Source organism: Ambystoma mexicanum, chromosome 9 (genome assembly GCF_040938575.1).
Source record: "Ambystoma mexicanum isolate Mex_15411 chromosome 9, UKY_AmexF1_1, whole genome shotgun sequence".
Taxonomy (NCBI): domain Eukaryota; kingdom Metazoa; phylum Chordata; class Amphibia; order Caudata; family Ambystomatidae; genus Ambystoma; species Ambystoma mexicanum.
The window spans coordinates 848592958-848611399 of NC_090931.1; the positions used below are offsets into that span (position 1 = coordinate 848592958).

Here is an 18442-nt window from a genome sequence, read left to right on the forward strand (position 1 = left end):
AGATGTGGGTCCATAGCATGCTGGGCCTAGACACCCAAACTACACCTCACTGATGATGTCTGGAATTGCTTGTGGTTTCATGCAAGAGGGATGTGACCAAGCAGTTCTGACTCCACTGCCCCTTTTAGAGGGTTGGGAGCAACCTTGAATTGCATATAGTCTTTCCCTTTAATGTAATAGCTTGGCAGGCAGAAGAACGGGTGCCTGGACGGTTGCTGAGAGCAATTTCAAGAGGTTAAGATTAATTCTAAACCTTTCAACCATCATCATCATCTCTTTTGTTTTGTCAAAGAGTTCTTCTCAAGTCTCTTTACAGACAAATAGGAAGACATTTGTATCAACAGAGTTTACAGAGTCGGGCAATTATTCAGTGACAAACTAGGTATTGTCAACATCCAAACCTACATTAATCTGTGGGGCACCTCTGCAAAACAATGTTCAATCTACTAATGATAAGACACAGTCAGTGCATAATAAATGTCTAATTCACAATCAGATCACTTCAACATTTGGTTTGTAATGGAATGTTATTCAAATACAAAAAATGGGAATTGTAGGAGAATATTATATTTAGCTAGTCATTGCAATCTTAACCTCTTGAAATTGCTCTCAGCAACCGTCCAGCTGCACATCTGGGGCTCACCACAAAATGCAGTGCTTATAAAGCCTTGGACAATGCAGGTCACAGATTTTGTGCACACTTCACCAGGAGTTCATTTCTCCGATTAGACCTGCCCTCTTACGGTATATGATTACACAGTGCACTGAATTCAGTATGTGCATTCTGTGCATTTTGGTGATCAGCCAGGTCAAGTGGCACAGCGAGTAGAGTGCTTGCTTTGACATCTGTGCAGAGCCTGCTAATCCAGGTTCGAAACCCGGCAAGGCCAAACTCAGCCTTTCATCCTTCTAAGGTCGATAAATGAGCACCACACACCGTGGGTAATAATAAGCAGTGCTCAGATACCTGAGGGTTTGTAGCGCTATATAAATGCCAAAGTTATTAGCAGAGTAACCGTTGAGTATTCAAAAAGCAATTGCATTCGACGTACCAACTTGATGCTAGCACTGCGCCTGACTGCCAATTTAAATTACTCCTCCATTATGGAGTATGCATCCCCTTGATGTTGATGACAAGGTTGCTATGGTAAACTGCAACTCGCGTGACCTCGTCTATCCGCTCTGACTGGGTGTGAACGTGTTCCGCACACTACTGTGGTGGATCCTTGCTCCTCGGTAGATGAGCTTGCTCTGGGCTTGACATGGGGGTGGATATGTTCAGCATCACATGTCACCCAGGACTTTCCATTATGGCATATACAAAGAGATCCTTGAATCACAAACCTGTGTAAAAGACTAAACTCATTGCTTCAAGGTCTGCAATTGCTATTAGTCAACTAATGCTTGGTGCCGAAACCCGCCTCTTCTAGCATTACCTTAACAAAGCACTGGCACATGCTATACAGCAATAGTGAAACATGTGTGCACTGTTGCCATCTCTCACAAATCTCTAATGACATTTTTGGACACATTTCTGCAACCCCAAGCATGTATATTTGTAATCATGCATCTATTAAATCCACACTTATCAGTTTCACTCTTCCCAAAATAGGAAATTCAACATGATTAATTTCTCCATGGCAACAGCATGTCTAGAATCATGAATAAGAATGCAATATTACGAAGGGTGAGGGTCTTCCACTTACGTCCATAAACTCAGCATTGGCTTTTGGACCAGTCGTCTCATTGAGAATTTTGATAGCAACCGGAATTTTCACAGTCTCTCCCTCTGGAACCCAAACACCCTGTTGGGAAAAGGATAAGTTAAGCAGGTGACTCTCACCAGGCAAGGTCTTGCATAAACAATGGGACACAGTATCTGATTCTAGATGCTTGAGTTGCCAGCTGACAGTATCACCAAATGGAATTCAGAAGAGGGCAAACACATCCCTTAAAAGCATCATCTCATCTCACTAATAGTCTGTAGACCCTTCCAGACCCAGAATAATTTCAGCCATCCACAATATTTTTGATTTAAAGATGTTAACATCTTCCTTTGTCTAGCAACATGCTAATCTGACCAGGATTTAGGTGTGTTTAAGATATCTATGTATGACTGCAACCCTCTACACAGTAGCTGTCAATTGTAAAGTTCTTAATGAAGGCACATTACCATAATCCCAGCACTTCCAGTGAACAGATTTGCTGTGATACTTGCATAGCAAAGGTAGTGAATCACTAGACATGGTTTACTTGACTAGAAACCTACCTTGTAGACTGTCCCAAAAGCCCCGGAACCAAGGATTTTGACTCGCTTCAGCTCAGTTTCCTTCAGTATGCGCAGCTGGGCCTGGTTTGGGGCTGTGCCGCTTGGGGTCAGTGGTTCCACCAGCTGTAAAGGACAATCGTTTTTATTACATGTTGTTATAGCAGATACTAAATGCCAGAGTGTTAGGAAGCAAATGTGCAAGCGATTTGCTAGTCCGCATACGCTTGCAGAAGGTTTTGTGGCTGGGAATCCATTGCACAAATTGGTGAAAAGGTGATGGATTCAATTCCCTTTTTAGCCGCTAGGTGTGCATGTTCCAATCCCAGTTTCCTCACTTATGTGAAATGTGTGATTCTGAACAAATCACTTTACAACAACGTGTCTCTGGTCATTTATGTGTCAAAAATGAATCTGAATGAAACAGGATTAGCAGCAATTGTAGGCAACTAGCTGTATCCTGAGTAGCATAGGATGATCTCTCTCTCTCTCTCTCTCTCTCTCTCTCGCTCTCTCTCTCTCTCTCTCACACACACACACACACTTTTACTCTATCTTTGTTTCTATCTCTGCAATCTCTTTCTTTCTACATCTATCTCTCTGTATCGCTCACTCTCACTCAATGGCCCTCATTCCGAGTTTGGAGGTAATCTCTACCTCCACTACCTCTAGTCTACCTCCCATACCGGTAGTGAGTCCGCCCTGGTTCAATGGGGACTTACCGGTCTATTCCGACCTTTGCGGGACTGGTAAGTCCCCATTGAAAAAGCCATTCCCCATTCCCATTTCAGCCCCATAGGGCTCAATGGGAAGGCGCTAATAATGGTACCACAAATTGCGGTACCGTTATTAGCTCTGAAGTCCCTTCACGGGCCCGGCCTTAACGCCTGGTAAAACCAGGCATTAAGGAAGGGACCCGCTAAGGGACCTCGGAATAGGGGGCAAAGGGATTACCGGCATCGATGTCCTTAACGGTGCCCGGTATCCCTTTGCGCCCTACTCGGAATGAGGGCCAATGTCTCAGCAGTGTGAGCAGACAAAATACACAGATACCTGAAGTGGGGGTCATTCAGTAGAATCAGAGCATCAGGGACAGGCACATACACTGAGGTGGGCGCCAGCCTGGTATTCAGAGACATACACTGTCATTGTGTGAGCTGTCGGGATGGCACCATCACACTGAGGCACCTGTCCATGCCAGGGACGGGCACGAGGACATGAAGGGGATGTGGAAAGTCTCTGTGAGGATTGTTGAGGTCTTGACAGACTTTGTAAGGCCCCAAAGGGCCACACTGTAGAGTCTAAAATGATGTCTGTTTTGTTCTGTTTTTTTGTAAGTTATAAAAACAGTTCATTGGTTTGGTTTTGAATGGGACCCTTTCCAAAAAGGAAGGAATCTTTGAAAGACAAAATGGTGGGCAATCTCAGCAAAAGAAGCTATTTAAAAATATATATTGGATTGTTCTAACATTGTAAACTCATTCTTTTCATAATTGTACAAGGTTCATTTAGAAAGATCACTTCAATATATGTTGTAATCATAACTGGAGTGCTACACGTGTCGTACTGCTTTGAAAAACACCAGGGTACCCCGAAACACCAGGAGAGAAGGTGCAACAAATTCTATCAACACACAATTACCCTGGCCTCAACCAGTGCACTCAATCACGTGAGTATATTTCTGCCGACACCTATTACTGTGTGTGTAGCAGCCAATGTATGTTGTTAATACGTCTAAACGTCACACAAAAACTAAGACACCACCCAGCTAGACCACAATATGTAACAATGTATACATCAGTTTAATAAGAACAATATACATTTGTTAAATAAGAACAATGTAACACAAAACAACATTCTATGGTAACATGAAACAGTAAAAAAAAATCTTTATACATTGATAGATAAAATTCATGCCAAATTCATACACACATCTGTGTGTCTGATATGACAAACAACAATGCATAACATAACATACACACATACAATTGTCAGACGTTTACATATTCATAGCATAAAACCATAACATGTGACAATATTGAATTAATATAGTTCACCACAGACCAACAGTGCACATCCCAAGTATGACAGACAACACTGGACTCTCTCATACGATATGACCTAAACTAATGTGAGTGGCTGCAACTAAGCACAAAGAAATGAGACCAACTAGAGGCCTAATGCGTGCACTGCTGTGTGTCTTTTAGTACTGGCCTATAACAATAATAGATCAATCTAGCCACTGGGGCCACCACTAATTCCAGTATTCACTACCCAAAGTAGTCCAGCCTACGGGCTGTACTGTGCAGGTATAGCAACTGTAAAACACAACATATAAACACTAATCAGGCTACAATTTCCAAAAGCACTACACCAGTCCAGTGAGCATCACCACACCAAAGTAGACCAGTTACCAGCACTAGACTCTGCAGCATCTGGCTAGTACAACTACCAGCAGCACATGCCATGATAATAATTTCTTAAAGCAACACTTATTCACTAAATAGTGTGGACCATCACCAGCCCATGCCACTCAAGGGCTACCTGTATAAAAGAGTCAATACACACTTGCTTTCTTGCTCAAAACATTGGAGAATGCATCCTATCCAACCTTTGAAATAGCCGACGGAACCCATGGGAAGGGATTAACCAATCATAAATGCAGTTACCCCAATCCAAGCAGGGCAATGTCCATGCTTGAATAAAGTTGTGTAAAGCTATATAACAACCTAGGATGACACAGAGACTCCCATCTAATAAAACATGTCAAGTTGCAACACATTACTCACAGGTACTAAAACCAATATCACCGCCACGGTTGGGTACCACTTTACATGCATAACGGCTTACAAGCTTTGAGACAAAGGGTAGAGCCCCTTCCACATGTCAACAACTGTAAAGTAGAGAACACACGCACACAAAAGAGCGGAACATCACTGCCACTAATGGTTAAACTGTAATTTGCCAACTCATATCATAACATAGCCGCTTACATACTGCCATGTTCAGCTGCATAGCGTACTTACGCAAGAGTAAATCTTGCTCCGATGCTCACACCGAGTCGAGCCAGCTCTTCCACAGTAACGGTGCGCGGTTCACCTCTGCTACCCTCAAACCCTACCTGCATCCCCTTGGGCGCGCGCCCCTATACAGCACTGGGGTGCTTCCCAGCTAGGGCTGCCCCTTACAAATCGTGCAGATACATCGGATGAGCATTTTGTAAATGGCCTGGTTGCTTTCTTGAGAAAGGGGCAGTTACAATGGGGAGGAGCCGGTTTTAAAGATATTTGGGTAGAGTTCATAAAAGCAGAACTACGTGCAAAAAAGACAGACTGGCGCAAAGCAATGTCACACCTGGCTGCCTCGTCCCGAGGCACGCCAGTGAGGCGGAGGGCTGGGGGGGCCTGGCCTCATCAGAGAAACATGTGTGTGAATCAGAAGAGGCATTGACATCCCATCAAGGCGCCACCCAGGCTCACACCAGGTCCAGCCTGTATCCGAGGGAAAAACAATGTTTCTTTGAAAACAAATGAAGAAGAAATGGAGCCGCTATTCTTTAAATGCTGACAAATAGCCTGGCCTCCTCGCAGGATGGAGAACATAATTACGGGCCACTCTAGCCCAGATTGGATTGCAAGCGACGCAGCATTTCAAAGTGCGTACAAGGACAAGTGAATTGCGCTTCACAGCTTAAAGGGGTGGGGGCGGCCATGGCCCTCCCTCTGCCGGCTTCATTGGGTAGGCAGGCCACACACAGGTGGACCACATTAGTGCCTGGAAGCTGCAGTACCTCTGTAAGACCATATGGCACAGGCTGAAATTCTCGGACAAGGAGCCGCAACAGGCAGAACTTTGGTTTTTCGCTAGTAGAACGTTGTTTTGTTTCCTGATGGCAATGTGTTTTCATATTGTAACCACCGCCTGCCACTCCCACATAACAAAGACCCCGACTTCCCTTCTTTTCTTACTTCCCTAAAGGACCCAGGTCTCTCTTCGAGGGTCAGTCACAGCACTGTTGAGAAGGCCACAAACAAGGCCATTGACGGATTCTTGGATTTCTAGTAGGATCCTGCAACGTTTTAAGATCGGAGATTGGGGGTTGGATGCAAAAGGAACCAATGGATGGGGAAAATGGCAAGAGAACTTTTGAAACAAAATGGCACATTTTACTGGGCCTCAATACAACTCTGCCGGTCCAGAAAGAACGGTAGTGGTAAATCCGCAACCATTGTTCTTTCCAGACAGGCTGATTAAGAGTCCTGCAGGCAGGAGGTGTCACTCCCGCCAGGTCTGACCAGGTGGATTTAACAGCACCCGCCTGCAGGCGGACATGGAAACACCAGCATCATTACAACATGGTATTTCCACTTCCCCATTCCCATGGAGGACTCCATGGGAATGGGTATTAACAGAATTCCGCCACCAGAATTACCGGGTCACCGGGGTTGTAATGCCCCAGTCATTCCGGCAATCACAGAGGTGGAATGGTAATACGAGTCCGGTGGTAACCTGCCGGAATTTCCGGCACAGTTACCGCCGGACTCGTAATGAGGCCCACTGTATCTTAGTAATACCTCCAGTCTATGAGGAGATTGAAATTATACATTTGGCAGCAGTGAGTGGGATCCAACCTTTTAGAAAAAAGCACATGCTGTGAATAAAATGCAGTTCATAGATCCCTTTTAAGATCAGGCTGTGTCATTCAGTCAGCCGCTGTCTTGCCTGACCACAGTCCAACATGGCCACCTATCTTTTAAGTAAAGCCATCACAGTAAACTCGAGACACGTCAACAATCAACAGCATTAAGCACGTGCTTGCATACATTATCACTGCAGAGGCAGGAGCAGTAGCTGCCAAAAATCAAAGACTTTTCTACCACCACCCATTTTCTGGCCAGACAGCCCTTCCCCCAACCAAAGCACCAGCAAATCCCCCTTGAACACTGAAAGGCCCTACTTGTGCCTCTAAAAATCCAGTAGTCATGGAGTCAGTCATGTGTCATAATCCTGGCATGACAATCACCCAATCTCAGCAAAAGCAGCCTTCGAGAGGCACCCAGCATGTCTGTAATCCTCCCATCTGTTCTCCCTGTTCACTTTGCATCCCAACTTTACATCATCCGGTCTTATATCCACCTCCTCTCACCCATTGTAAAACCAGCCGTTAATGTCGGGTCCCGCAAAGGGAACTCGTAGTAAGGCGGTAAGGGTTTACCGGTACTGGTGCCCTTACCGGTAAACCCTTACCGCCTACCGTGCAATGAAGCCCTATGTGTAGCTTTATTTTCCCACTGTACATACAGTGCTACACGTAAAAGAATGCTGCGGGCGGGAAGCCTGAACGCCACGACAGTCTGGACACCTCCCACCTGACATGGCGACACTTGCAGCCTCTGGACTCTCTTCTTGTGTTTATTTGAATAGATTTTAAGGTACACTCCATATAGGCCATTCGACTAGAAATCCATGCTTGTCTAAGCAGTCCTGGCCCCCTCCATAGAGAGGGCAGATGATGTGTCTAAAACGTGCAGTCTCAGAAGAAATGATATGAACAAACAATTTGGAAATGGACTCCAGTTTGAAGAAAGATATTTTACTTATTTATGCAATATAATTGTTATTTTTTTAATAAAGTGAACAGAACCAAACAAGATACTTTTTATAGATGCCCTAGAAATCCACTGAGATTATACACATTGAAGGGAAGGATGGTACAACAGGTGGACAACATGTTTGGTAAAAAGAAAACAATGCACCTATTAATAGAACTGGCTCCCTTGAGTTTTACAACTTGAGATTTTGGTAAGGTCCCACCAAAGACGTTGACGTACTGAGAGTTCTATCTTGGAATTCACTCGGTCACAGGCATTGGACGACTGAGGGACTGTATTTAAAATGTTTGTCATTTCACAATATAATCATTCCGCAAGAAACCTTGTTAGGCTCAGTATCCGCTTTGAATGGATAGACTTTGGTTGGTGAGGAATCAATAATAGTTCCCTGAGGCACTGCATGAAGCCAGATTGTTAACTGGAGTAAAGAGAGGTCTAATAATTGACAACTTAAAGGGAGTCGAGAAAACATCTAATTGCCCGATTGCCCGTGTACCTCTTCCAGAAGGAGTGTGATAAGAAAGAGGGAATGTTAGTAATAAACATTATGAGCCACCGTAGAAGCTCAATTCTAGTCGGAACGTGGCCTTTCTTACCTAAATATTGTTTAACATGGAATCTAGGTGGGGCACATAGGTTGGTGATAGTGCCAGGAGATGCAAATGCCAAATGTCCCACCTAATGTCCAATTGCGAATGTGGTGGTTTTAACTGAGAAGATGAGTCCTGAGACGTATATTAAAACGAAGGTGGCCAATAGCTGGGGTCATGCATGGGCTTTGGGGCTAAATGATTGGGTGCTAGTCATGATCATTGGTAGAGCATCACAGAGTCTATACAAGATCAACTACTACTTCTGGGGCCACATTGGATTATTTATTTTTATTAACATTGTCTGTTTTGTTAAAATACTGCATCTAAAAATTACACAACATGATGGAAGTTAGTATGCAGCATTAAGCTTGATGGTAAACTGCAACAGTTATACATTGCAAGAGACTTGCCTTTATGTGGTATTGAGGCCAATTTTTGGAGAAAAAATTGCATTAGACGATCAGGTCAAAATATTAATATAATGAACGCTTGTCCCGGTCTATGTAGCACATTATTGAGAGAGGTGGAATGGATAAATTTTCTGGTGAAGTTCTCTCAATGTATAAGGTCCTTAACAAATATTCAACTTCAGAAAAGGTCACACTAGATCCTTCGATATTGATGGCTAACACAATTTTTGATCTGACCATTGCACAGAGGAAAACAAGACCTTCCGTGAAAAAGGCAGATATGGTTGACCTTGAGCTAGCCAATGACGGTAATTCATATAGATATATAAAAATTGGCAAGTCCATTATAGGGAGTTAAAAATACCAAATATTGTCAGCAAATGATCTAAACTTTAATAAGTGCTTACAGCAGAGAATCGTGGCACATTATAACTAAGACAATTTTAGAATGAGTGATTCCCATAACCTAGTTGATGTAAAGACTTGTGTAGGTTATATTAAGGAGAAGCATTCCGTAAGCAAAGCTGACCAGCAGCAGCAAGAGCCTGAAAGAAATGCTCAAGTATATTCAGTTCCTGAAAAAGAAGAAATATTAGAACTAATCAGAGCAGTAACACCGTCCAGGACACCTGACCAGACAGTTAACCCACCAGTGATGCTGAAAAATCAACCAGAAGAATGGGGGTGCCTGTTAGCTGCCCTAGCCTAGGAAATAATGACATTGGGGACATTTCCCGGAAGCTGGACCCACACTACTTTAATACCAATACACAAAATGGGTGACCAAGACAATCTACACAATTATCTTTTCATGACAATGTTTGATTTTTCAAGCAAAATCTTTAAATGTTTCTTATGAAAATATTTTAATGCATGGGTGGAGAAGAATGAATTTATACAACAAGAAATCTATCTGGGTCCAGGGACAGAATGGGTACCACCTAAAACATATTCATTCTGAGATCATTAATAGACAGATCCCTGAGCCCCGGTCAGAAACCACTCTATGTGGTATTTTTATAATACGTTGTGGCTTTCTACCAGGTTGATAGAACTCTTCCATGGGGAAGCTTACTGGTTGGGACATAGAGCCTAGCTTTTACAGACATTGGATGCCAGAGTAAGGCTTTATATGCCGGGTCCTTGTTGTAGACCGATTGGCGCTGAACCCGGTTAAGACAGGGATGCGTAGCAAACCTGGGCAGGAATCAAATGATTAGTTAGGCTACACAGGTAATGTCATTCCAATGGACCAAAGAAAGACAGGAGTGCAGCATAATATAGTGTGGTAGAATATTCTAAACAGGATAGATTGGAAAATAATATAAATAAAAAAAGATATGGTTTTCCCAAACAGGAGGAAGATGCAGAAGACACTTATTTGGATAATTGGACCGTTACCTCTAGAGACAGTGGAAGCATGTATCTATTTAAGCATAAACGTCCAGCATAAGCAGAATATAACAGCCTCATTGGAACAATTGAGTATAAAGAGTGTTCCTGTTTTGGCTGCTATCAGAGGTTCTTTCAAACTTCATGGTGGATTTGCATTAATCCTTCAAAAAACTGCCTTTACGAAGTGAAACAAAAACAATGTTTTCATCTACAGGCCTACAGAGATTAGAGGGGGATTATTGCAGAAAGGCCCTTGTATTAACACGCAGTTCCCCTATCCAGCTAACATGTTCAGAGCTGGTATTGATATCTTTAGAAACCGTGTTCAATATTAAAAGGGTCCTTTGTTTTTTTGTAAATCGCTTAGTGTGTGATAACACATTGCTGCACTGAATAGATGAGCTATATAATAATATAGCACAGTAGCCCTTCTCTTGTACGGTTGGTACCCATGTCTTAGTACCATGTGTAACGCTTCCAATGGGCAAAGATATATTAACCGTAAATAAAGAATTGAAGAAAAAAGCATTTCATTGGGATTGTTTCAGCAAGGTTGAGGGCCTGTCTACTCCATTGTACATTTGTTTATTTCCTAATGAGATAAAGAGACAGTTATTCACAAAAGTTCAATTTAAGCTATTACACCCCTGGAAATTATAGTCCCTCTTAAAAACATCTGGGTAAAATATCTAAGCTGTAGCTGGTGTAGACACCTAGAACTTAGAGGAACCTTGAAGCACCTCATAAATGAGTGTGCGAGCCTGGAAGATTTACGTTGCGGACAGTTCTCGAAATGGAGACTCTGGACTAATTGAAATTAGTTGTGTTTTGGATACGTTGTTTGCTGGAGGAACAACTCATTTTGATGCTAGCTGTACTGAATTACTTGAGTACTATTGTGATAATCCATGGGATGATTTTAAAAGAGTTAGGGTTTGTTCATAATTTGTGTATGAATTGATTAAATGTGCTCCTGTAATTTTGGATGGATTTACATGTAGATTTTAAAATGTGGATATATTATTTTGAAATGTTTAAGATTTATTTCTGTCTGTTTCTTTTATGACTCTTGTTTAGAGTTCCCCCTGAATTCAATCATTGAATAAAAATAATCTTACCTGTTTGGAAGAGGTAGAAGTTTGATAGAGTAACTGGGGACTCTGCAGTAGCTTGGCATTCAAAGGCAATGATAACCAAAACCTTTTCAAAATCACTGCTGTGCCTTTTTGTTCTTTCTCCTTGGCTAATTACTGATCACTCCAAAAAGCCACAAAGGCAAATTAGGTATCAGGCTGCCTGGCCAGCCTCTGCGGTGCATACCGCTCCTTTACCCTTTTGATAGTTCTGAATCTGCCCCACCCCTGCTTTACTCTCTGCTCCCACTCCTAGGGGCGAGTTGAGATCCATGCTAAAAGGCAAGAGGTCCACTTTGATGTCATGGCATTAGGTATTAGGTAAGAAGAGTCAGGCGACAGCAGGACCAACATGATTCCCACACCCCACCACCTGATAAGCCCAGAGGTTGTCTGGGTGGACCTGGGCCGTCACGAATCTAGGGACAGACTGAGTGGATGTGTGACTAACATTGATAGGTAAAGAATGGATGTGGGTAGGGCCTAATCCCTGAGAGATGTCCTGGTACACATGCACAGAACAGATCTCGGTGTGGCTACCTGCTGGTCTTCAGTGCTGGTATACAGGAAACGGAAATAAAGGATCTGTGTCTCTGTTACTTTGTAAACTGCTCGTTGTCAGTGATTTGGTTCTCCTTTACCCTTTTCCACTCTTTCAATATTTCCATTAATACACATTTTAAAAAACTTCAGAAAAGTTAGCTTTACACTAAATCAAAGACATGCATATATTATTCAACGATGGAAAGACAAGTCTCCCACCTAAGGTGTCTATGTCAAAACCTGCTCCATGGATTTAGAAGAGATTTTATAAGAGATTTTGTAGTGTTCGGGGGTCGGCTTTTAACAAGCAGTGGTGGTATGCAGCAGAAATGAGCAAAGATATAGCCGCTACCCACACTTTTCATCTCCCTAGGGGATTGGGCCTTTGTGCACAAAACATGCTGGGCGCTCAAGGTTCCACTCCTCCATGGACGTCCTCCTGACTGTGAGGAATTTAACCATCCGCAGAGTGAGTGTGCGCTCGCCTGGGCTTTTTTGAAATTTGAAATTAAATTGAATGATGGTAGATCAACCTCTGGAGAAATGTGTTGGGCTAATCTGTGCACATTGTCCAATGCTAACCACACAACATACACATATACCCATGTACTCTGGATGGACACAGCCAACAGGCGCCATCCCCTCTGTCATATTAAATTGGAAAATGACAGCCAAAGGCATCTCAGAAGGGCGAAGGCAAAAGCTTCCTCCTGCCCTGGCCAGCCTAATTAACTATCAAAGGCTCCATGGATATGCCCTGTTCGTTTGTTTACCCTCTGCAGATAGTGGCAACAATTAACATAGTCAACATTCTATTCGAGTATACTTCAAACAGGCCCACGTGGGGGCTGGCTGCTAGAGGTTAACAAAGGAGACAGGAAACCCCAACAACCTTTCATATGCACTGCATCAACTTGAAGCCAGTTCCCACCTCTCAGTATCAAGGGCAGTGACCGGTCATGTCTGGGACCATGGGCCTCATTAGGAGTTTGGAGGTAACCATGGCACTATTAGCGCCATGGCTGCCTCCAAATCCTTACCGACTCCGCCCTGGTGAATGGAGCTATTACCGCCCCAACCCAAGGTTGGCGGGGGCGGTAATTCCCCATTCACCAGGGCCATTCCCCATTCCCATTTGAGCCCCCATAGGGCTCAATGGGAATGGGGAAGGCGCTAATAACGGTACCTCAAATTGTGGTACCGTTATTAGCACCAAAGTCCCTTTGCGGGTCCCATCCTTAACGCCTGGTAAAACCAGGCGTTAAGGGAGGACCGGCAAAGGGAACTCGTAATAGGGCGGTAAGGGATTACCGGTACCGGTGCCCTTACCGGTACCGGTAATCCCTTTCCGCCCGGGTCGTAATGAGGCCCTATGTATTTACAGTAGTCCTCCCTGCAGGGGGAACCCATTCAGAAGGTACAAGCATGTGGTTTGGAAGTGAGCAAACGTCTGGTCTCACCACAGCTTCAAGGGAGACCTGCTGCTTTAATCAGGAACCACAGAGAGCCCAATTAACCAGAGAGACCCTTCGATCCACAACAGACAGGAAGAACAGTGGGACTTAGTATAACATGTTTTCACTGGTTTACCTTTTCTTTTGCAAAGCTCTCTGGTTACGACCACATGCATACAGGAGAATGTTGGTGGGGACCCAGGATTTGTTCATTAAGACAGGCTTAGCCTACTACAATCACTGGGATCATTTGGCTTTATAGGAGGGCTGAGCCCCTCTTTTGGGCAGATCATTTGAAGACTTTGTAAGGAGTAACAAGAACAACTCATTCGGACCCTGGCTGAAGGTACAGTCTGCCTTACAACTTCCACCAGTGAAGAAAGGCCAGGATTTCCAAAGAGGGAAGCAAGATCCCTGCCCTAAACATCTCCCAGGGAACAGAGGGGGATACTGAATCCAGAGGACCGTCCAGCAACTCTAGAACCGGTATCCAGCCAGCACACAGCATGCCCTGCTAGGCTCTGAAAGCAATCTTCTTAGGTGGGAAGTGCCAGAGATTCTCTGAAACAAACCCAGGACAATGCTGGTGTCTGCAACACTCTCCTCAGCTTTGGGCTGTCCACCTTAAAGGACAACACAAGCCCAGTGAAGAAGCTATGAGGAGTGCATCGGCAAACATCAACCAGCGTCTGCCTTAAAGGACATTTTTTTCGAGCCAGTCGAGACCCTCGGCCTGCAACCAACTGCACCGCTGATTGTTGTCACGCCACAGTCACTAAAATTGTCAGAGAGGCCTTGTCCAGTACTTCAGACCCACCAACCAGCACTGAGACAGTGATTCCTGACTGAGAGCTGCCGTGTAGGCCAACCTGCAGCCATCCATCCAGCCTCGCTGGCTGAACTGTCTGCCGTCTGATACCCGCAGCTGTCTCCCGTCTTGAACTCTGTTGCAGAAATTGCAAAGCTCCCTGAAACCCTGTGGAGCACCAAGAACTTCGACAAGCACAAGGTACATTGTAGTTCTGTCCCCTGCTCGTTCTCCTAAGGCCCATAGTGTCCATATCACCCATTGCTCCCTTTGTGTTGAAACCAAGTATCCTTGAACTAGTGTGATTAATTATTTTACCGACTACCCTCCTGTCAGTATCCAGAGTGCCTCCCTTTTCCTTCTTTGAAACTGTCTGGCCTCTGCATTCCTTTACAGGGTGGGTTGTATTTTGTAGTGTGCTAGAACTGTCTGTAGTAATAATAATAAAATAGATATTTGTATACAACCTTGACTGGACAGTCTCTTTTATCATTGGGTAATAATTATATTTTCGATGTGTTGAAACTAACCAATGATCCACAACCTTGATAAGCCTGTCGTTCGTCCATGTTACCAAAATTGGACAAGGAGGTTTATGATTTGCTTGTGTCTCCAATCTGTTCTGATCCCTTCTGGTGTACTAGAGGTCTGGGGCTGATTGATGGTTTAGAAACCGATATTCATCCCTGGACCACTGGTGCCCCGGAAGTTGATTTGTCACACTGATAAGGTGCTTTGTTCCACCCAAAACAAGGGTCCAAGAGAGCTAGAATCGGACTTAGGCCAACATGTGTGCCTTACCTTCTAAAAATGCTTCTCAAGAAAGATTTTGCTTGATATATATCTTTATTGGAAAAACCTCTTACTCAAAAACCTCTCCTCTTGCTAAATCATGAGTGAATTTGCTAACGTCAGAGGAAAGTTGGGTGGATGGGGTTGGGTGGATTCCTCCAACAAGAAACACACAAAAAATCAAAAGGAAAGAATATCAAACAGCCCCAAATTATTTTCGAGAGTATCTAAATAAGGGGAAAGAAATTAAAAAGAATTGGAAAACGAAATGAAACAACAGCAATTAGATAAAAAATAAATTGGCAAAAGTAATGCAACAAAGTTATTTGGAAAGAAGAAACAGAGAAGTAGTCCTTGAGAAAGCTATCATCCTAAAAAATATTAAACCAAAGTACCAGGTAAAGGCAAGTTGAAACCATTCCAATCCATCGCGCAGATGACATAGTTTTGGATACCTTTCTGCTCTCCCGCAACCAGGAGAGTGTGGGGTAAGCCATCCCCCTCTCCCCTTCTCATGAAATAAGGGGAAACCATCTTGCTCCGACAATGCCTAAGAGACCAGCACAATTCCATAAGGTCAATGAACAACAGGACAGAACCTATTTAAAATCAACATATTAGGGAGGAAGGTGACAAATGTGCTTCAAACGACTGAGCTTCAATACACTATAGAGGAGACAGGATGCATTATGTGTTCAAGTACAATGTAAATGCATGTGGTTTGGGGTAAAACGGGTACCCTGATGGCTTTTGGACACTTCATCTGTCCTCCTTTTACTGCCCGAGGGCAGTAACAGGCAATGAGGGGTGTCTGCTGGTCCTTCAAAGGATTGCCATAATATGGTGAAGAAGACCTTGCTTCCAGAACCACTTATTGCACCGACTAGGTATGAGAGAGAAACAGGTTGGGAAGCAGTCTTTGATCAAATTCACCCCGTGCTGCATCAACTCTTGCAGTCTGCCCTTTTCCTGTTCTTAATGTCCTCACCTTGATGTTACAAGACTGCAAGCGGCACTGTGGGCACTGACATTAATTCATGGAAAAGCCCATGGATACTTCATCAGCAAAACAATCCCTGGCTCCGCTGGACGCTCACAACAACCCGCAGATAGCAAAAGACAGGAATGGACTTGAAATTCAGGGATCCAAGTTATGGGACAGTTCTGGCTTCTCATAGAAACTTAATCCCAAACGAGTGGATTGATTAAAGCCCTCTCTCCGATGAAGTAGTAACTAACAGCAGTTTTGTTTACAGCATTGCCCTATAAAACTATACCCTTCATTTCCTTCATTGTGAGACAAGGAGTTGGTCCATAAGCTCCAGCGGTACGCGGGGGGATTCAAAATATGCCCTCAAACTCCGTGATGCCTCAGTCTTGCCCTGCCCTACCCTTACTCTAAGACCAAACAAGTAGTTTGCAGGGACAGCCCATATAATGTTTGTTTGCAAAGGGCAGGCACATGACTTACAATACATCCATTTGATATTTCTAGCTTCCAACAAAAACAATGATTTCTTCACAGAAAGATATCATGCAATATAAAAGAAAATCAAAACATTTATTTTTATTGCGAATCAAAGCAAAAACAGATTCCGAATAAAAGGTGTAGGAGTAACTAACACCTGCACGTTCCTGATCAGTCTAGGCAAGGATCAGTCTTAGAATAGCTCTATTTGTACCGGAGACCAAGAATCCTTATGGCAGTCATTGTTAAGTAGGGCTATGCCAACAGTGGTCCGGTTTAGATTTGTACCAAGACCAAGCAAGTGAGACAATCCATGGACATGACAGGGATTCACTTGTGCAGCCTCAGGGCCGCTGCAGGCTGGGATGCTGTCACGGATGACCAGAGGATAGCACAGGAGCAACGTGCTGGTCTTGGAAGCAAAACCACAGAGCAATAGAGTTTCAAATCCCGGATCTGCGCTTAGAAACCAAACTCAGGTGTTAAGTGTGTTATAAAAAACAATTAAATACATCAAAAATACAACACTCATTTGGTCAAAAGTGACACATACATGAGATGTAAATGCCACACTGAAAGAGGTACTGCCTTTTCATTCATAATCTGTATCCCAGCCGAATACTGATTTCATAATTTCCACTGTGAGACATTTGACGCAATATTTGGGAATAGAGGCTAAACATATCGAAAATCCCTCCTTCCCCAACCAAATGGGTTGTTTTGATCATGGTCCTGCATGGCTTTAATTTAGTTTATTTATAAAGTTGCCTTTATAAATAAAATAAAGGTGTTTGTGTTCTCTCTGCCCACCTCCCCTCCCCCTTGTTTCCTGTAATAGGAATTGGCTTGGAAAAGTAATATCAACCTAACCGTATACATTGTTAATGAAACAATTAACAAGCATATTTAACTAATTGATAATGGAATTGAATAATTCATTCTATATTCCATGATTTGAAAAAGTGAAAACATACGAGATTATTGAACGGGCTTAAAAAACAGTAAACTATCTGAACGATTGTAAATCATGCACACTGGGAGGGAAATGACGTGGCCAGATGTTGTTTCTCTCTATATTGACAACAGTAGGAACATGCAATGTTAATGCCTCTATGTTTCTCCTCTTGTTTGTTTTGGTTTTTGCGGTGCAGAAAAGACTATCCCTGTTTACCATATATAGACGGTGCAATCAAGCAGACTGCAAAATAAGTATGAGGATTATGGAATACTGCAATATGAGATTATTTTGTGTACCCAGTCTGATATGTCCTGAGACAGGCAGCGTATATTGTATGATTGTTTACTCGACGAAACTGATGTCAGTTGTCAAATAAAACACTGAGTGGTATATGAAAATATAGGATGGGAAGTAGGAATCCTTTGTGTAAGAATGTGTGTTGATAGTATTCGGGAAATAACCTAGGTAATTGTGTTGGGGAATGAATTTAACCCAAATCAGTTAGCAACACATTTTTAATTAAGTAAAGAAGATGCGTCTACTTCATGTAAAATAACATTAAAAACAATTAAAGAAATCATCCGATATTGTTTATCAGGTACTCAAGTGTACGAATGTAGAGGTGGTGTTTACAAAAAAAGATGTTTCACACTTCAGAATAGTCTGTTGTATCCTGCAGAAAGAGAGGGACACTAGGAAAGATGCCCACTAGTCTCTGTCGGTCTCCTCAGGACACAATTGGTTCTTAGACCTGCGCAACCTAAGAGTTCATGGCCAATTGGGTGGTGCTTCTTCCACTCCATCACGAGCAGGGCAGTAATGCACAATGGGGGTGAGCCGGGCACTATATAATGCGTGGTCTTCTTCTGTGAGTTGATATCAAGGTGACTTGGTTTCCTTCAATTCAAACTCATCACCCGATGAGATTGAGGCCTGCAGGGAAGCACTTTAGGCAATGAGCCCTCCTATCCCAAAACAACTGCACTGAGGGCCGCTCTGCATGCTGAGCC

The 18442-nt window shown here is 43.3% G+C and overlaps 1 protein-coding gene across 4 annotated transcripts in view; it reads right to left on the reverse strand.

Annotated features, from left to right (window-relative positions):
* Positions 1–18442, reverse strand: part of ERBB4 (erb-b2 receptor tyrosine kinase 4) — a 2687977-nt gene that overhangs the window by 412917 nt on the left and 2256618 nt on the right. For all 4 annotated transcript variants that reach the window (XM_069615918.1, XM_069615916.1, XM_069615919.1 and 1 more), the window contains exons 18-19: positions 2270–2392; positions 1707–1805 (exon numbers count right to left, since the gene is read on the reverse strand). In XM_069615918.1, the coding sequence (XP_069472019.1) occupies positions 1707–1805; positions 2270–2392 (222 nt within the window). The remainder of the gene's footprint in view (positions 1–1706; positions 1806–2269; positions 2393–18442) is intronic.